The sequence below is a fragment of the Oncorhynchus gorbuscha genome, linkage group LG06 (genome assembly GCF_021184085.1).
Source record: "Oncorhynchus gorbuscha isolate QuinsamMale2020 ecotype Even-year linkage group LG06, OgorEven_v1.0, whole genome shotgun sequence".
Classification (NCBI taxonomy): Eukaryota; Metazoa; Chordata; class Actinopteri; order Salmoniformes; family Salmonidae; genus Oncorhynchus; species Oncorhynchus gorbuscha.
Window position 1 is genome coordinate 12,325,697 of NC_060178.1, and position 21,394 is coordinate 12,347,090.

Sequence of the window (21,394 nt, forward strand, 5' to 3'; positions counted from 1 at the left end):
GTCACACAGGGCGGCACACAATTGGCCCAGCTTTAGGGAAGGGTTTGTCAAGGGGGCTTTACTTGGCTCATTGCGTTCTAGCGACTCCTTGTGGCGGGCCGGGCGCCTGCAAGCTGACTTCGGTGGTCAGTTGGACGGCGTTTCCTCTGACACATGGCTGCGTCTGGCATTCGGGTTAAGTGGGCGGGTGTTAAGAGGCACGATTTGGCAGGACATGTTTCGGAAGACGCATGACTCTACCTTCGCCTCTCCCGAGGCTGTTGGGGAGTTGCAGCAATGAGACAAGATCGTAATTGGATTCGCATACCGCCCCAACAGATTCACAGATGACGCAATCTCAATCGCACTCCACACTGCCATTTCCCACTTTGACAAAAGGAACACCTAAGTGACTATGCTGTTCATTGACTAAAGTTCAGCGTTCAACACCATAGTGCCCACAAAGCTCATCACTAAGCTATAGACTCTGGGCCTAATTATTTTATTTACCTTTATTTCAACAGGGAAATCAAATTGAGACTAATGTGTCTTTTACAAATGAGCCCTGTACAATACAAAAAAGAAGCATGTACAACAGGCATGCATACACATAAACGAAGACAATATACACATTAAATACACATAGATACACATAAATAAAGATAATTTACACATTAAATACACATATAGATACACATAAGTAAATACACATTAAATACACATATAGATACACATAAGTAAATACACATTAAATACCTATATATAGATACAAAACACAGTCAATTAAAACAAACACATACTCCATTATTATAAAAATCATCTGTCAGTTGTCTGAATTTACAGAGGGACTTTAAAGCATCCAATGTAATCGTCTTTTGGAGATGATTCCAAACCCAGGGGGCAAGGAAATGAATGGCCGATAGAGAGAAATATGTGTGCATATAACATAGTTATATGTACATATGTGCCTCAATAACCTTGTACCCCGGCACATTGACTCAGTACTGGTACCCCTTGTATATAGCCAAGTTATTACCTTGTACCCCTGCACATTGACTCAGTACTGGTACCCCTTGTATATAGCCAAGTTATTACCTTGTACCCCTACACATTGACTCAGTACTGGTACCCCTTGTATATAGCCAAGTTATTACCTTGTACCCCTGCACATTGACTCAGTACTGGTACCCCTTGTATATAGCCAAGTTATTACATTGTACCCCTGCACATTGACTCAGTACTGGTACCCCTTGTATATAGCCAAGTTATTACCTTGTACCCCTGCACATTGACTCAGTACTGGTACCCCTTGTATAAAGCCAAGTTATTACCTTGTACATACCTTGCACATGACTCAGTACTGGTACCCCTTGTATAAAGCCAAGTTATTACCTTGTACATACCTTGCACATGACTCAGTACTGGTACCCCTTGTATAAAGCCAAGATATTACCTTGTACATACCTTGCACATGACTCAGTACTGGTACTCCTTGTATAAAGCCAAGTTATTGTTACATATTGTGTATATATTATTACATTTAATATTACACGTTTTACTTTTGTAATATTTTTCTATTTTCTTTCTGTCTGCATCGTTCGGAAGGGACCATATGTAAACATTTCACTGTTAGTCCACACCTGTTGTTTACGAAGCGTGTGACGAATAACATTTGATTTGATATAAAGCATAGGTAAACCTCCTTCCTACCTTTGTCATCACTATTTTACTGTAATAGTACCAGTTACCAGTCTCGTCAAAACATATATTATTTATTTCAAGGGATTTCCTAGTCAACTAAAAGTTCAATGAAATGAAATAAAAATAGCTAACCTGAGAAGGCTAACAACACCTGCGTCACAGAAAAATAATGAAAGCATTACAGGACTCCAGGAAATTGAAAATAATAACTTGTTTTGGGGCTGTGACACTCTTTAGAATGGTTGGAAAATGTAATGAAGAATACTGCTCAGGGATTGGCTAAAATGGATGCTGCTTTTGGTCTTCTAGGGACTGTATTGCGTGGGCATATCAGGGAAGAGTGGTTAGGGTGTAGGGGGCAGGACGATTAGCCACTCCAGGCTTGGCTATGGTCCTATCTGTGCATGAGACGTACCAGCACCTCCTGTAATGGGTCTTATTAGAATAATGGCGGTAGTTACAGGACCTTTTCTTGCAGGTCATTCTATCAATCTCCATGTTGAATAGAATTCTGTTAGCAAGTGGTTTTGCGAGAGGAAATGACTGCTTGTGGATACTACGGATTGCTTATGTTTGTTTGGGGCAATTCCACATTAACATATGAATGCTGAGACTAAGATTTCTCACTTTAAAATGTATGCCGGACATAAATCTATGATTGTTAAGTTAATCAAACCATACAACTCTAGGCACAAAGACAATTTTTAACAATTTCCACAGGACATTTTACAAAAACACATTTACTTGAAGAACAGTGCAGATGCAAAGTTTGGTAACAGAATTGGTGGAATTGCCCTTTACCCTAATCTGCATTTCAAAACAGATAAACAAACGTTATAGGTAGCATATCAAACAAGAGAATAATGATTAACAAGTTTATTAAACAGACACTATTAAAGGTGCACTATGCAGAAATTGCACATTTTCCTGGTTGCTAAAATTTTAATAATTAGCCTAATGTCAGTTTATGTGACACAACAAACAGTAATTTGTGTAGAGAATCATTGTCCCGTCTAAACCGCTGTGAAATATATTTTCCACAAACAAAAATATTGTATTTTCAGCTGTTTGAAGCTGGTGTACAAAACTGACAACAAAAGATACAAAAACTAAACTTAAGTGCACACAGAACAGATCTACCAATTCTTATACTTGGTTTCAATGAGAATGACAGATCTAGTACTTACATTTCTACGTCAATTTGGTCGGGTCTCCCAAAAGTTACCTATTGTAGGTCGTTTTTATGTCTATCAAATCATTTCTGGGTAACAATTAATTACCTTGCAGTGATTCTTTTCAAATAAAATGGTCAAAAATAAACAAAAATAGCTTCTTAGCAAAGATACATTTCTCAAGCAAGATTTTTGCTAGGACTGTTTGGGAATGGCCTGAGTGAAGAGGGGAAAACTGAAAACTAAATGTTATTGGCAGAGATGCTCTTTCTTATTGATCTATTAACTAATTTCATCTCCTGGTGATGTCACCAGGAAGGCTAAAACTCAACCCTGCCAAAACAGGCTGAAATTTCAGGCAGTCTTTTTCAAACAGCTCTTCCACTGGAGCATTATCATAATTTTTTATATATATAAAACACAGAAATATATTGTTTTTGACTGCACTGGGCCATTAACCCGTAAGAGTCTAAGCCGGTGGAGGGGTGGGGTACTATTAAGCTGTACGGAATTGTTTTAAGAAGGTCATACGAAGGTTAATTTTTCTATTTGATTTAGAATTTTTAGTCCCGTTGAAGTATAAAAAAAATGTATGAAAAAATTATTTGAAATAAATGTCGGGGCCTTACTGCTTTTATCCCAAACAAACACGTACAAAAAATATTCACTACATGGAACAACAGATAGTCCCCCAGAAAAAGAAGGTTTGTACTGAAGTGTCTGTCCTACATCTGAGAGATATACAGGAGGTTGGTGGCACCTTCATTGGGAAGGACGGGCTCGTGGTGATGGTCATAATAGTTTGTAGGCCAAACTGTTTGGGACGCTACAGATTTTTTTGTGAGAAGAATGATTTTCTGGATGTCACATGTTCTGACAATCACCGCTCAAGCTCTGTCACCTTTCACCGCAGATGTAGAAGAGTTACATAGGCAGAGGTGGAAGAGTTACATAGGCAGAGGTGGAAGAGTTACATAGGCAGATGTAGAAGAGTTACATAGGCAGATGTAGAAGAGTTACATAGGCAGAGGTGGAAGAGTTACATAGGCAGATGTAGAAGAGTTACATAGGCAGATGTAGAAGAGTTACATAGGCAGAGGTGGAAGAGTTACATAGGCAGATGTAGAAGAGTTACATAGGCAGATGTAGAAGAGTTACATAGGCAGAGGTAGGCAGAGAAGAGTTACATAGGCAGATGTAGAAGAGTTACATAGGCAGATGTAGAAGAGTAGAAGAGTTACATAGGCAGATGTAGAAGAGTTACATAGGCAGATGTGGAAGAGTTACATAGGCAGATGTAGAAGAGTTACATAGGCAGATGTAGAAGAGTTACATAGGCAGATGTAGAAGAGTTACATAGGCAGATGTAGAAGAGTTACATAGGCAGATGTAGAAGAGTTACATAGGCAGATGTGGAAGAGAAGAGTTACATAGGCAGATGTAGAAGAGTTACATAGGCAGATGTAGAAGAGTTACATAGGCAGATGTAGAAGAGTTACATAGGCAGATGTGGAAGAGTTACATAGGCAGATGTAGAAGAGTTACATAGGCAGATGTAGAAGAGTTACATAGGCAGATGTAGAAGAGTTACATAGGCAGATGTGGAAGAGTTACATAGGCAGATGTAGAAGAGTTACATAGGCAGATGTAGAAGAGTTACATAGGCAGATGTGGAAGAGTTACATAGGCAGATGTAGAAGAGTTACATAGGCAGATGTAGAAGAGTTACATAGGCAGATGTGGAAGAGTTACATAGGCAGATGTGGAAGAGTTACATAGGCAGATGTAGAAGAGTTACATAGGCAGATGTAGAAGAGTTACATAGGCAGATGTGGAAGAGTTACATAGGCAGATGTAGAAGAGTTACATAGGCAGATGTGGAAGAGTTACATAGGCAGATGTAGAAGAGTTACATAGGCAGATGGTCCTTCTGTAGCTCATTTGGTAGAGCATGGCGCTTGTAACGCCAGGGTAGTGGGTTCGATCCCCGGGACCACCCATACGTAGAATGTATGCACACATGACTGTAAGTCGCTTTGGATAAAAGCGTCTGCTAAATGGCATATATTATTATTATTATTATGTAGAAGAGTTACATAGGCAGATGTGGAAGAGTTACATAGGCAGATGTGGAAGAGTTACATAGGCAGATGTAGAAGAGTTACATAGGCAGATGTAGAAGAGTTACATAGGCAGATGTAGAAGAGTTACATAGGCAGATGTAGAAGAGTTACATAGGCAGATGTGGAAGAGTTACATAGGCAGATGTTTTGGATTGAGACTCGTCCAATGTAAAAAACTCTGATATATCTAGCTGAAACTGACAGATTGTTTGGGGGATGTTTTTAATATGATAGCGCAGACATTGATCTTAGGGTTAACGTGAGTCACTGGCTAGCCTGTCAGGTTGGGAAGCCTACTGAGCACTAATGGCTTGACTATTTGGCCTGGTTGGATAGTCAATTGTTGGCAAGTCTTTTGGGCACTATTGGAAGGTTTGAGCTAGCACAGTCTGTTTGGCTTGAGGGACTATCAATTTAACATAAGCTCAGGCTAGCTTGTTAAGCACTGAGCATTGTCTGCGATGCTAATGTCAATGATGATGCTAATGGTGTTGTTGTTTTGTTTGTCCACAGGAGGGCGCTGTGGTGGCCCTGTTTAAGATCTGCCGGCAGGACTGCTTCAGTGACCTTTACGCACACGCCCTGAGGGCGGTGGCCTCCATATGTTGTGTGGAGGAGGGCATCAATCAGCTGGAGAAGGTAGTGTAGTGCGGCATTTATACCCATAGACACTAGCACACACACACCCATTCAGAGGTTGGTCTTCACCGATGACGGCAGTGGCATATGTCCAGCATGCTCTCCAGAAAGCTGCTGGGTGGAGGTGTGGTTAGCCAACACTACTGGTGTCTGATACACAAACAAAAAGATTTACACAGAAACATATGCATGCAGATGCAAACTGACACACACACAACCATACAACCATAAAACCATACAACCGTACACAAAAAAAATGTATTTACTAATAAGCAGCAGAACACAGACAGACCAACAGACAGATAGACATTGGTCTGCTGGAGTGAGAGCTTCGGTGGGAGATGTTTAGTCTTCCAGTGAGCATGTATAAATGCTCAACTACTACACTGGGGCTGGAGGCCTCACACACACACACAGCATATTTTTATAGGGCCACAAGTTTATTTTCACAGGTGAAAACATGCTAACGATGAGAGTAGCGGAATGCTTTTTCATTTTTAAAATGTATTTTAAAAATATTTTCTTTAGGAGTAGATCAGCTTTAACATTGCAGATAGACTGTAGCTTCCGTCAATGTAATTGTCTGCATCATTTCCAATCTCACATATATTTTGGGGATAAATATATGTATTTATATACATCAAATCAAATCAAATTTATTTATATAGCCCTTCGTACATCAGCTGATATCTCAAAGTGCTGTACAGTAATCCAGCCTAAAACCCCAAACAGCAAGCAATGCAGGTGTAGAAGCACGGTGGCTAGAAAAAACTCCCTAGAAAGGCCAAAACCTAGGAAGAAACCTAGAGAGGAACCAGGCTATGAGGGGTGGCCAGTCCTCTTCTGGCTGTGCCGGGTGGAGATTATAACAGAACATGGCCAAGATGTTCAAATGTTCAAAAATGACCAGCATGGTCAAATAATAATAATCACAGTGGTTGTCGAGTGTGCAACAAGTCAGCACCTCAGGAATAAATGTCAGTTGGCTTTTCATAGCCGATCATTGAGAGCATCTCTACCACTCCTGCTGTCTCTAGAGAGTTGAAAACAGCAGGACTGGGACAGGTAATACGTCCGATGAACAGGTCAGGATTCCATAACCGCAGGCAGAACAGTTGAAACATACATACATACATACATACATACATACATACATACATACATACATACATACATACATACATACAACATACATACATACATACATACATACATACATACATACATACATACATACATACATACATACATACATACATACATACATACATACATACATACATACATACATACATACATACATACATACACACACACACACACACACACACACACACACACACACACACACACACACACACACACACACACACACACACACACACACACACACACACACACACACACACACACACACACACACATACTACCGTTCAAAGTTTGTAGTCACTTCAAAATGTCCTTGTTTTTGGAAGAAAAGCTAATTTATTTGTTCATTAAAATAACATCAAATTGATCAGAAATACAGTGTAGACATTCCGACTCCGGGATGCTTATTTTATTTTTTTATTTTATTTTCCTTGTTGGACATAAAAACTTTAAAAACACCAGCAAATCAGCTCCAAGTTATTTTAATTTTGTAAATCTGTTCCCAAGTATTACCACACATAATGGAGAGACATGTGATCGTATACAAATGTAAGCAAGCATTGAATTTATTATGTTTTAAGAAAACGTTCTGTCTGTTTGGGCTTCTTGTAGTCAATATGCAGTCTAACAATGATTTGTAATTCTAAACTGGGTGGTTCGAGCCCTGAATGCTGATTGGCTGACTGCCATGGTATATCAGTCCGTATATCATGGTTATGACAAAACATTTATTTCTACTGCTCTAATTACGTTGATAGCCAGTTTATAATAGCAATAAGGCACCTTGGGGGTTTGTGCAATTTGGCCAATATACTACGGCTAAGGGTTGTATCCAGGCACTTCGTATTGCGTCGTGCTTAAGAACAGCCCTTAGCCGTGGTATATTGGCCATATACCACACCACCTCAGGCCTTATTGCTTAATTATGTTCCGGCCCCGACCGTCACTCAAGAAAAAAATTGAGCTGAATCAAGTTGATGATCCCTGCTATATACATTTTACAGGCACAGTATATTTTACATTTGTTATTTTGTTGTTATCAGTCCCACCCTCCAGCTCCATTCAACCCCTCCCATCTATCTCTTAACTAAAGGATTGGCCCCCTCTTTTTTCCCCACCTAAAATGACATACCCAAATCTAACTGCCTGTAGCTCAGGCCCTGAAGCAAGGATATGCATATTCTTGGTACCATTTGAAAGTTGATGTTTGTGTAAATGTTAAAGGAATGTAGGAGAATTCAACACATTAGATCTGGTAAAAGATAATACAAAGAAAAAACGAACTTTTTTTGTATTTGTTTTGTACCATCAGCTTTGAATTGCAAGAGAAAAGCCATCATGTATTATGCCAGCCCAGGTGCAATTTATATTTTGGCCTCTAGATGGCATCAGTGTATGTGCAAAGTTTTAGACTACAATGAACCATTGCATTGTGTTCAAAATGTTGTATCAAGACAGCCCAAATGTGCCTAATTTGTTTATTAAAAACGTTTCATGTTCAAAACTGTGCACTTTTATCAAACCATAGCATGGTATTCTTTCACTGTAATAGCTACTCTAAATTGTACAGTGCAGTTAGATTAACAATAATTTAAGTTTTCTGCCAATTTAATGTTTTTGTTATTTACAACCTCATGCTAATCGCATCAACTGTCCCGCAGAAGAAGTTAACACCATCCAGATTAGATTTCTATTTGCCATATGTTTTTCAACTGTACTGTGATGCTCCACAAAAGTTCTGAACATTTCTACTCTCATAGTTTCTACAGATTATAAGTTAAATATAAAATGTTTTGCTAAATGTATTATTATATTATTGATGGATTGACTATGCCTTTTCAAGTCACCCAGTATTGCCATCTGCAGTGTGAGCTCCAAGTAAATGTTGCAATTCTTCAGCCATTCTTGGACATGTGACCAAAAATGAGCTACATACGGACAGTACCAAAATAAATGATCTAATGACCTCGCAACAAAATATGCATAGCTGGGAAGGTTGTATCTGCATATATATATAAAATTATATTGGTTGCAAGAATTTTGTAGTCATTTACATTTGAATCTGGTGTTGTATTGCATGTCAATTCGTAAACCATGTGCCATGGAATCGGTACATTGAAGATCTCTACCCAATTATTTTGCAATCTCTATGGCACAGCTGTCAATTTTTCATCCTTAAATGAAACTGGTATATATCACAATTTTCTTTAAAACCTCTACGGGATCAGTGTCCCTAAACTGGGACGGTTGTTGCTAACGTGACTAGAATGACACTGTAAGTATCAGCCACATTTCCAGGACATTTCTGGGCAGAAAGCTTCAATTCATGTTAATCTAACTGCACTGTCCAATTTACAGTAGCTATTACAGTGAAGGAATACCATGCTATTGTTTGAGGAGACTGCACAACAACAAAACACTAATCACGGCAACTGGTTTGATACATTCACCTCTGAAGGTAAATAATGTAGTTACATTCAGAAATATTGCTCTGATTTGTTATGCTAAGAGTCCCAGAGCTAAAAGGTTGCATCATTTTGTTTGATAAAATCCATTTTTATTTTCAAATGTTGGAACTGGGTTCTACTAGGCAAATCAGTTGAATAATGACAGCCTACCAAAAGGCAAAAGGACTCGTGCGGGGATGAGGGCCTGGGAATAAAAAATAAAAAATAAATACAATATAAATATAGGACAAAACATACATCACAACAAGAGACAACACAACACTACATAAAGAGAGACCTAAAGTTAGAACCCCTGCTGTCTCAAATAACCGAAAGTGAGCGATTGTAGTCTGAATAAATGGAAAAAGTCCATTTATCAACATGGGGTGAGACCTTCTTACTAATTTGCTGGTGATCCAGCCGTTCCAAATAAAATGTTATGTTTTTTGCTGATATAACTTTAAAAAACAGGTGTAGGCAAAACCGAAAGCAAATAGGTCAACTGGGATATGACTAAAGAGTTCATCAGGGTCAACTGGGATATGACTAAAGAGTTCATCAGGGTCAACTGGGATATGACTAAAGAGTTCATCAGGGTCAACTGGGATATGACTAAAGAGTTCATCAGGGTCAACTGGGATATGACTAAAGAGTTCATCAGGGTCAACTGGGATATGACTAAAGAGTTCATCAGGGTCAACTGGGATATGACTAAAGAGTTCATCAGGGTCAACTGGGATATGACTAAAGAGTTCATCAGGGTCAACTGGGATATGACTAAAGAGTTCATCAGGGTCAACTGGGATATGACTAAAGAGTTCATCAGGGTCAACTGGGATATGACTAAAGAGTTCATCAGGGTCAACTGGGATATGACTAAAGAGTTCATCAGGGTCAACTGTGATATGACTAAAGAGTTCATCAGGGTCAACTGGGATATGACTAAAGAGTTCATCAGGGTCAACTGGGATATGACTAAAGAGTTCATCAGGGTCAACTGGGATATGACTAAAGAGTTCATCAGGGTCAACTGGGATATGACTAAAGAGTTCATCAGGGTCAACTGGGATATGACTAAAGAGTTCATCAGGGTCAACTGGGATATGACTAAAGAGTTCATCAGGGTGATTTTTCCACAAATAGACAGGTATTTTATTTTCCATGGTAGCACGATCTTCTCTATTTTTGCCAACTTTCTATTCAATTGTATTGGAGTGACAATTCCTTTCTTCCGGGATATGTATACCGATAGGCTTGTGCTTCAGTAGGCCTATATAAACCGAGTCTTGTGCTTCAGTAGGCCTATATAATGTATACCGATAGTCTTGTGCTTCAGTAGGCCTATATAAACCGAGTCTTGTGCTTCAGTAGGCCTATATAATGTATACCGATAGTCTTGTGCTTCAGTAGTAAAGTCTTGTGCTTCAGTAGGCCTATATAAACAGAGTCTTGTGTTTCAGTAAACCTATTTAAACAGTATTGTGCTTCAGTGGGCCTACATAAACAGAGTATTGTTCTTCAGTAGGGGGATATAAACAGAGTCTTGTTCTTCAGTAGAGGGATATAAACAGAGTCATGTGCTTCAGTAGGGGGATAGAAACAGAGTCTTGTGCTTCAGTAGGCCGATAGAAACAGTCTTGTGCTTCAGTAGGCCGATAGAAACAGAGTCTTGTGCTTCACTAGGCCGATAGAAACAGAGTCTTGTGCTTCAGTAGGCCGATAGAAACAGAGTCTTGTGCTTCAGTAGGCCCGATAGAAACAGAATCTTTCTGTGTGTTTTTCTTTCTTCTTTTGAGAACAAACAAAAACCACAAAGCATCTCCACCCATGAAAGTCAAGTACATCCCCATTCACTGATTAATGATGCCACACCGGCATATGTGTCTGCTCAAAGAGTTGCTTGAAGAACGGAGTCAGTCAGGTGTAGATACGCCAGACAGCATAGCAATGACAATCGGCCCCAGATTAGAATCTCCAGGAAGGGGGAACTGTCGCTGAAGTGGACGCCACAAACCGAACATGAGCCATCGCTCGGCCACGACAACCACACCTGTTGCAGTTGTCGAGTGATGGAGGAAAGGGAATGATTCACTCCTTGTGTTTCATTGTGGCAGGTAGTCTAGTGGTTAGACCGTTGGACTAGTAACCGAAAGGCTGCAAGATTAAATCCTGGAGCTGACAAGGTAAAAATCTGTCATTCTGCCCCAGAACAAGGCAGTTAACCCACTGTTCCTAGGCCAGTTAACCCACTGTTCCTAGGCCAGTTAACCCACTGTTCCTAGGCCAGTTAACCCACTGTTCCTAGGCCAGTTAACCCACTGTTCCTAGGCCAGTTAACCCACTGTTCCTAGGCCAGTTAACCCACTGTTCCTAGGCCAGTTAATCCACTGTTCCTAGGCCGTCATTGAAAATAAGACTTTTTTCTTAACTGACTTGCCAAGTTAAATAAAGGTAAACACAAAATATAATAATAATTGGTGGGAAACAGCTTGTTTACTACTGTTGGGGCTTGTGGTTAAAACAGTAAGATCATGATTAAGTTGAACCTCCGTGGTCGTGTCTACTGCACTCTAAAAGGCACAAGTAGTCGAGCCAAGTAAGTGTCTTCTTCCACACGATTAGAAATACATTTTGGAAGACATCCGGAGTAGACCGGGGGCAAGATATGAATGAGAAGTTCATCTCAGTGCAGCATATTTCAGGAAGAGGGACGGGAGAGGTGGGCGGAAGAGGGGATTGTTTCTGCTTCGATGGGCCGTGCCGGCACGCTGGTGAAGTATAAGGAGACAGGAATACGGAGTTGTCCTATCATCAAGCTCATAGTGATGTTCTACAGGAAATGTCTCTGACAGGTGTGTCTAGGATGGATACTTTGTATGAGCTCACTCGAAACAATTCTACTCACGTTGAAAGTTTTTTGTAGACGTTTTCACAGAGAGACATAAAAGCTAAAAGTGACAATTATTGCAACGTTCTTCTGTTTGGGTACTCTGTATTTGAACACTGGTCGCTTCCATTACAGACTTGACCGTCAAATCCTTCAAAAGGGTTAGACAGGTTATCTGTTTTGAGGTTTAAAAAAATTGCTCATATTAATAAAAGGTTTAGTTTTATTCACAGTATATTTGCCGGGTCACCGGCACTACTGCTCAACGATGCAAGGTCTCTAAGGTACTGTTTGTTATAGTAGTGGGAAGTGCACCAGAATTTAGTCTGCGCAACATTGCCACCATGTGGATAAATATATTATATTTCCAAACCTGGATGAAAAAGTTCACTGTATAGACATCTCTCTCTCTCTCTCTCTCTCACACACACACACACACACACACACACACACACACACACACACACACACACACACACACACACACACACACACACACACACACACACACACACACACACACACACACACACACACACACACACACACACACACACTTCTCGACCATCTCAAACGATGTCCAATTCGAATCCAGATAAAAGCAGCAGGAGGGGGGTGAACATCCACACTTTTTTTTCCCATTGTGACTATTTATAAAATCGCCAAGCCCAACGCTTTTTCTACCGTTATAAAATGAGATGTTATTGGAATACTCTTGTTTCACTGAACTATATTAGGAGACAAGGACATTAGGTCTGCACCAATGAGGGGACAATTTTGAGAGATACGTGAATCACATTCCCCCAAACCTGATGTGCACGTGTGAGCCCTGTGAGCCCTGCGAGCCCTGCGAGCCCTGTGAGCCCTCAGCCCCAGAGGGAGATGGCCGTAACATTGGAGTGGTGTCATTTAATCGTGATTGTTTTATGGGCAGGGCTGCTAAGTCTCAACCGGGTTGGCACCGGACACTTAACCAGGGTGGACCCCGGACACTTAACCAGGTATAAGCTGGACACAACCCAGGACACTTAACTACCTGTCTGGACTGCCTAACAATAGAGCCTACTATAGAGGGATTCTTAGATGAATCAATGGCAGCTATCAATCCAATGAGATGCTCGGGGCTTGTTACATCGTGTGTGTGTGTGTGTGTGTGTGTGTGTGTGTGTGTGTGTGTGTGTGTGTGTGTGTGTGTGTGTGTGTGTGTGTGTGTGTGTGTGTGTGTGTGTGTGTGTGTGTGTGTGTGTGTGTGTGTGTGTGTGTGTGTGTGTGTGTGTGTGTGTGTGTGTGTGTGTGTGTGTGTGTGCGATGGTGTGCGTGTGCATAGCCTGGTGGAGAGGAAAGGGAAAAGGGGATACCTAATCAGTTGTACAACTGAATGCGTCTTCCGCATTTAACCCAACCCCTCTGAATCAGAGAGGTGCAGGGGGCTGCCTTAATCGACATCCACGTCTTCGGCTCCCGGGGAACAGTGGGTTAACTGCCTTGCGGATTATCTTTATGTTTAGTATTAGAGGATTCGACATAACAGAATGTGCTTGTCATTGTCTGCTATGCATATGCGTCACCCGTCTTATAGGTGGATGGGATCCTGTGCTTGTCATCGTCTGCTATGCATATGCGTCACCCGTCTTATAGGTGGATGGGATCCTGTGCTTGGCGGACATCCTGACCGATGAGAACAGAGCTGAGTCGGCGAGGGCAGAGGCAGCGGCAGTGGTGGCCCAGATCACCTCACCCCACCACACCTCCACCCAGCACCTGGGCAGCTTCCTGGAGAGCATGGAGGACATTGTCACCGCTCTCATCAGTGAGTGCATGGCTGCTGTACTGCAGGGCTTTGATGTGGCTAGATCAGTCTGTTCATTCTGAAACACTTTAAAGGAAAAACAAGAGAACGGGCAGCTCCTTCACTTAGTTTTGAGATGGGGATGCAGAAAATGTAACCACTCAAATTCAAAGGTGGAGCTATGAATGTAAGGTCCATGAGGTCAAGGTGATTTTTGAAGATGAAGGTTTGTGTGTTTCCTCCAGAGTTGTGTGGGAGTGCCTCCTGTGGCGAGGTCTTCCTCCTGGCATCTGCTGCCCTTGCCAACATCACATTCTTCGACAGCATGGCCTGTGAGATCCTCCTCCAGCTCAACGCCATCCACATCCTCCTACAGGCATGCAAAGACCGCCAGAGAGTTGATACTCCCTACTCTAAAGACCAGGTAGAGGACATGCTGATCAATATGTAGATTATTGCTCAACCAAGACCATGGTTTCAGTAGAGTGATTGGTTAAAATGCTGTGCTCGGGAGAGGGAGGGGACCTACCCTGTCACATATGTACAGTGGGGCAAAAAAGTATTTAGTGATCCACCAATTGTGCAAGTTCTCCAACTTAAAAAGATGAGAGAGGCCTGTAATTTTCATCATAGGTACACTTCAACTATGACAGACAAAATAAGACAGAAAATTCCAGAAAATCACACTGTAGGATTTTTAAGGAATTTATTTGCAAATTATGGTGGAAAATAAATATTTGGTCAATAACAAAAGTTTATCTCAATACTATGTTATATAGCCTTTGTTGGCAATGACAGAGGTCAAACGTTTTCTGTAAGTCTTCACAAGGTTTTCACACACTGTTGCTGGTATTTTGGCCCCTTCCTCCATGCAGATCTCCTCTAGAGCAGTGATGTTTTGGGGCTGTTGCTGGGCAACACGGATTTTCAACTCCCTCCAAAGATTTTCTATGGGGCTGAGATCTGGAGACTGGCAAGGCCACTCCAGGACCTTGGAATGCTTCTTACGAAGCCACTCCTTCGTTGCTCGGGCAGTGTGTTTGGGATCATTGCCATGCTGAAAGACCCAGCCATTTTTCATCTTCAATGCCCTTGCTGATGGAAGGAGGTTTTCACTCAAATACATACATGGCCCCATTCATTCTTTCCTTTACACGGATCAGTCGTCCTGGTCCCTTTGCAGAAAAACAGCCCCAAAGCATGATGTTTCCATCCCCATGCTTCACAGTAGGTATGGTGTTCTTTGGATGCAACTCAGCATTCTTTGTCCTCCAAACACGACGAGTTGAGTTTTTACCAAAATTTTATATTTTGGTTTCATCTGACCATATGACATTCTCCCAATCTTCTTCTGGATCATCCAAATGCTCTCTAGCAAACTTCAGACGGGCCTGGACATGTACTGGCTTAAGCAGGGGGACACGTCTGGCACTGCAGTATTCGAGTCCCTGGCGGCGTAGTGTGTTACTGATGGTAGGCTTTGTTACTTTGGTCCCAGCTCAGTGCAGGTCATTTACTAGGTCCCTCCGTGTGGATCTGGGATTTTTGCTCACCGTTCTTGTGATCATTTTGAACCCACGGGGTGAGATCTTGCGTGGAGCCCCAGATCGAGGGAGATTATCAGTGGTCTTGTATGTCTTCCATTTCCTAATAATTGCTCCCACAGTTGATTTCTTCAAACCAAGCTATTGCAGATTCAGTCTTCCCACCCTGGTGCAGTTCTACAATTTTGTTTCTGGTGTCCTTTGACAGCTCTTTGGTCTTGGCCATAGTGGAGTTTGGAGTGTGACTGTTTGAGGTTGTGGACAGGTGTCTTTTATACTGATAACAAGTTCAAACAGGTGCCATTAATACAGGTAACGAGTGGAGGACAGAGGAGCCTCTTAAAGAAGAAGTTACAGGTCTGTGAGAGAAATAAATCTTGTTTGTTTGTAGGTGACCAAATACTTATTTTCCACCATAATTTGCAAATAAATTCATTAAAAATCCTACAATGTGATTTCTGCATTTTTTTTTCTCATTTTGTCTGTCATAGTTGAAGTGTACCTATGATGAAAATTACAGGCCTCTCTCATCTTTTTAAGTGGGAGAACTTGCACAATTGGTGGCTGACTAAATACTTTTTTTGCCCCACTGTATGTAAACACCTTCATGTGTCCACACCTGCCATATCTTCCTAATTCCCATAAGAACAGATTTACCATAAGTCAACGTACTGTAGAATTTGAGTCATTCATGCCCAGCACTGTCATATTTTACAAGGAGGCATGCTAAAATGGGTTGAGTGTTGTCAAATCTCTGGTATGCCCTGTTGACTGTGGTCCGTTTAGGTGGTTACCATCTTGGCAAACCTCTCTGTTTTGGAGCAGTCTGCACCTGAAATCCTGCAAGAGAAAGGTACGCAAAAAACAGTTTTTACCAGTATTTGATGTATGTGAATGAGACTAACATCATGTTAAATATCTCCACACATGTATTCGCTGGTCATGACAGAGACATTGATTAATATCAAAGGAGGGAGTTAACAGAGAGATGACAATCAGATATTTCTTTTTTATTGCAATTCCCTCAAAATCCTCAAGATGACAACGTAAACCCACATTTCTGCCATGTTGCCTGCTTCCTCAACCCTCTTAGTCTCTGTCCCCTGACTCTTTCTTGTTGATGTTGTGTATTAAAGCCCCTGACTCCATGTTTGATTTGTCTTTTTCTCCTGTTTCTCTCGTCCCCTGTCTGTTTGTGTGTTGTGTCTACTTCCTCTGTCTGTCTGTGTGTGTTGAGTCTACTTCCTCTGTCTGTCTGTGTGATGTGTCTACTTCCTCTGTCTGTCTGTGTGATGTGTCTACTTCCTCTGTCTGTCTGCGTGTGTTGAGTCTACTTCCTCTGTCTGTCTGTGTCTGATGTGTCTACTTCCTCTGTCTGTCTTTGTGTTGTTGTCTACATCCTCTGTCTGTCTGTGTGTTGTGTCTACTTCCTCTGTCTGTCTTTGTGTTGTTGTCTACATCCTCTGTCTGTCTGTGTGTAATGTGTCTATTACCTCTGTCTGTCTGTGTGTGTTGTGTCTACTTCCTCTGTCTGTCTGTGTGTATTGTGTCTACTTCCTCTGTCTGTCTTTGTGTTGTTGTCTACATCCTCTGTCTGTCTGTGTGTTGTGTCTACTTCCTCTGTCTGTCTGTGTGTTGTGTCTACTTCCTCTGTCTGTCTGTGTGTTGTGTCTACTTCCTCTGTCTGTCTGTGTGATGTGTCTACGTCCTCTGTCTGTATGTGTGTTGTGTCTACTTCCTCTGTCTGTCTGTGTGTTGTGTCTACATCCTCTGTCTGTCTTTGTGTTGTGTCTACTTCCTCTGTCTATCTGTGTGTTGTGTCTACTTCCTCTGTCTGTCTGTGTGATGTGTCTACGTCCTCTGTCTGTGTGTGTTGTGTCTACTTCCTCTGTCTGTCTGTGTGATGTGTCTACTTCCTCTGTCTGTCTGTGTGTTGTGTCTACTTCCTCTGTCTGTCTTTGTGTTGAGTCTACATCCTCTGTCTGTGTGTGATGTGTCCACATCCTCTGTCTGTCTGTGTGTGTGATGTGTCTATTTCCTCTGTCTGTCTGTGTGTGATGTGTCTACTTCCTCTTTCTGTCTTTGTGTTGTTGTCTATATCCTCTGTCTGTGTGTGATGTGTCTATTTCCTCTGTCTGTCTTTGTGTTGTGTGTCTACATCCTCTGTCTGTCTGTCTGTTTGATGTGTCTACATCCTCCATTTGTCTGTGTTGTGTGTTGTGTCTGCTAGGTGTTGAGAGACTGCTCCAGCTGCTGGGTGAGAAGCCGTCCTCCTCTAGTCCATCGGAGGGCGCCGCATGCGAGAGGGTCCAGCAGAAAGCCGCTGTCACACTGGCCCGTCTGAGCAGAGACCCGGACATAGCCCAAACAGCCATCCAGCTGCAAGGTAGAAGCCCTCTCAGGTCAAACCAGTCCCCATACTTTTCAACCCTTTTTTACTCTCGTAATCACAGTAGTTATAGGAACTACAGGAGGTTGGTGGCACATTAATTTAATGGGGAAGCAGGCTCATAGTATTGGATAGGAACTTTGTGTAGGTCAATCGACAACACAATTTCTAAACTGACCATGGTCTTCCATTTCTCCAGCTGTCCCTCGACTAATCGAACTGTGTCGCTCACCAGCGGAGCGGAACAACAGTGACTCTGTACTAGTTGCATGCCTGGTAGGTGTATTTAAATACGTCTTTGTATGGTTGTCTTTGTACAATAGTTACATTTCTGAGAATGTGTTTGAATGTGAACCAAAAATGTAAATAATATATTTCCCACAAACATGGGCTACAGTCTGTGAAGTAATTTTTTCCCAGTGCATAAGTGTGTCTAATAACTTAAAGAGAGGTTTATATCCATGGGACAAAAAGACAGCAGTCCTTGATCTGAACCAGTCTTCTCACCGTAAGGAGATCCCACTATATAAGGAAGCAGGTTTTGTTGAAACATTTCACACGTATTCCTGTTCATCCTTTATCATTCAGTTCTCCTGATCATAATTGATGAGGCCAGATCACAGGCCAGATCACAGGCCAGATCACAGGCCAGATCACAGGCCAGATCACAGGCCAGATCACAGGCCAGATCACAGGCCAGATCACAGGCCAGATCACAGGCCAGATCACAGGCCAGATCACAGGCCAGATCACAGGCCAGATCACAGGCCAGATAAACAGCTCTTTAGACTGGTGTAAAAGAGTCAGAGGCTTAATGAATATTGCTGGACGGTTCTTGCACATAAGGGCTCTCTCCTTCACTGTTTTACACTGCTTGTTATACTTAAGTACATTTCATAGGATTATTTTTTATCACTATTGCCAGAGGTTATAATGGAGATTTTGTCAGTGTTGAACCAGCCTTCAAAGAGGGTTGGCTTCCAGAGAACATTTTGTTAACTAATATGTAGTAAATATTTGACATTCCCCTGCTGGAGTAGAACTGTTGTCTTGTTTCATACTGCCATGCTCCCTCTCAGTTGTACTGTAACACAGAATACTGAAGCAGTCATGCACTGCACAGTGTCAGTCAAACCTCAGCCCATCAATAAATAGCTGAAAGACTTATATCTGATAATCAGCTATATCTCGATTTGTAGTCTATATTGATCTATATCTATAGTGATCAATATTGGTTTATTCTATGCTATGTCATACGCTACAGTGCTATGTCATACGCTACAGTGCTATGTCATACGCTACAGTGCTATGTCATACGCTACAGTGCAGTCGATTAAATGTCTTCACTGATCCACCCCTCTCCCTGTGCTCTGCAGGCTGCCCTGAGGAGGCTGGCAGCAGGGTGTCCAGACAGCATCGAGGCCACCGACCACCAGCAGTTGATCAAGCCCAGACTGGTGGACTCTTTCCTGCTGTGCTCCAACATGGAAGAGAGCTTTGTATGAGAAGAGAGCTTTATAGGACGATCCAGAGCGGAGGGGTTGGGTGCACAGGCACTGGAGGAGTCTCAGTGACCACTCACTCCAGCCTGAGACTTAAAAACACACAAGACAAAGGAGGGGTTGGGTGCACAGGCACTGGAGGAGTCTCAGTGACCACTCACTCCAGCCTGAGACTTAAAAACACACAAGACAAAGGAGGGGTTGGGTGCACAGGCACTGGAGGAGTCTCAGTGACCACTCACTCCAGCCTGAGACTTAAAAACACACAAGACAAAGAAGGGGTTGGGTGCACAGGCACTGGAGGAGTCTCAGTGACCACTCACTCCACCCTGAGACTTAAAAACACACAAGACAAAAGGAGGGGTTGCAGAAATCAGTCCCTATATCCCAAAGCATACATTAAATGTATACCCAAAAATCTGAGCATAAACAGACTTGCTGTTAATAATTACAGAATTGTCATTCTCGGAGTATAAAACACCGAAACTCGGGGACATGTACATGTTGGCAGCATTCATGAAATCGTACTTATTGGTTATAATTCCTCTCGTGATAACATTCATAGTGTACATGGGACCACCATGCATGAAATAAAAATAATCAGTATTTTGTGTCAGCTGCCAATTTAATGGGTTGTTCAAATATTAGAAACTACTATTGTGTTCTGTTACTTACAGATAAGAATGTGTTTAATGAGTTGTTGGTGGACATACAGTATATTCAAGGTATTTGACATTATCTCATTTGGCTCTCTTGTTCAGGGGAGGTAATAATATAGGTTACTGATTTTAGTGTGCTGTTCTAAAGTAGGTTTCCTTGGAAACAAAGTGCTTTGAAATCTATAATATTGTATCTGTATTTCTTGCCTTGGATCTAAAACATTGTATTTGCTACAAAGAAACATACTGTAAATGTGTTGTAAACCACAATCTCTATTAAATTACTATTATAATGTGTGGCATGCATATACTGTAATAAAGGGAAGAATATCTTATAATGGAATGTTGTATTTTTTGTCACTGTTAAGACAGGTATCCATTCAGAAAGTGACCCGATTGGAACTAGGCTTCACTGCTGTGCTAAATGTGACCAGAGAAAACTAAGCGAAAACACGAGTATCATGCCACACCAAAGGTAGAACTTGGCTCATCACAACGAAACCACGTCAGAGGAGACTACTGTTAAATAATCAATGATGCCTTGTGTCCCTTCATAAGGCCTAATGAGGGTCCAAAGTCTGTAGCTATGCTTCTCTCACGAGAGCTGCTACAATGCCTGCCGTACAGCACATCTCCAAGGAACAATGCTCCAGTTTCTTCCTTTATCACCAACAAAGATGGTGGGGGATGAACAAAGCCTTTGTCCGTGGTTCAGAGAGAGAGATGGAGGGGGTCCATAGGTCCACTAGTGGCTTTGAACTATCAGGTCATGGATGTTTCAGAACCATGGGGACATGCACCATTCCTCCACTAGTACAGTATGATAGTAGTGGGGAGAGCAGCACACTTTGTATTGTCATGTGTTTGATGAAAGTTCTCTCAACCTTTTCCTGTCCTTGGAGAGACAATTGAGGCCTTTCTCTCTCTGTGTCTGTTGCCTCATTTCACCTTAGGGCACAGGCTCAGCTCCGACTCTTTACTGTGGCCCAGCGTTGAAACAGTCAAGGCTGTGTGTGGTGTCTGCGAGGAGACATAGGGCTGTGTTCAGAGAGCTTTGTGATGGACTCTGCTCCTGCTCTCTTTGTTGGAACCAAATTAAATATGTTGAGAGTGTGAGAGAACGATACAAAGAGGAGAACAATACACAGAGGAGAACAGGACACAGAGGAGAACAATACACAGAGGAGAACAATACACAGAGGAGAACAATACACAGAGGAGAACAATACACAGAGGAGAACAGGACACAGAGGAGAACAGGACACAGAGGAGAACAATACACAGAGGAGAACAGGACACAGAGAAGAACAATACACAGAGAACAATACACAGAGGAGAACAGGACACAGAGAAGAACAATACACAGAGGAGAACAGGACACAGAGGAGAACAGGACACAGAGGAGAACAGGACA

General features: G+C 41.9%; 1 protein-coding gene across 3 annotated transcripts in view; it reads left to right on the forward strand.

Moving 5' to 3' along the window:
- Positions 1 to 20,312, forward strand: part of LOC124037548 (protein inscuteable homolog) — a 101,398-nt gene extending 81,086 nt beyond the window's left edge. For 2 of the 3 annotated variants that reach the window (XM_046352354.1, XM_046352355.1), the window contains exons 7-13: positions 5,489 to 5,614; positions 13,736 to 13,907; positions 14,132 to 14,310; positions 16,217 to 16,283; positions 17,661 to 17,816; positions 18,019 to 18,095; positions 19,196 to 20,312. In XM_046352354.1, coding sequence (XP_046208310.1) covers positions 5,489 to 5,614; positions 13,736 to 13,907; positions 14,132 to 14,310; positions 16,217 to 16,283; positions 17,661 to 17,816; positions 18,019 to 18,095; positions 19,196 to 19,324 — 906 coding nt within the window. In that variant the 3' untranslated portion in view covers positions 19,325 to 20,312. The remainder of the gene's footprint in view (positions 1 to 5,488; positions 5,615 to 13,735; positions 13,908 to 14,131; positions 14,311 to 16,216; positions 16,284 to 17,660; positions 17,817 to 18,018; positions 18,096 to 19,195) is intronic. The other variant, XM_046352356.1, reaches the window with a different exon arrangement.
- The last annotated feature ends 1,082 nt before the right edge of the window (positions 20,313 to 21,394 follow it).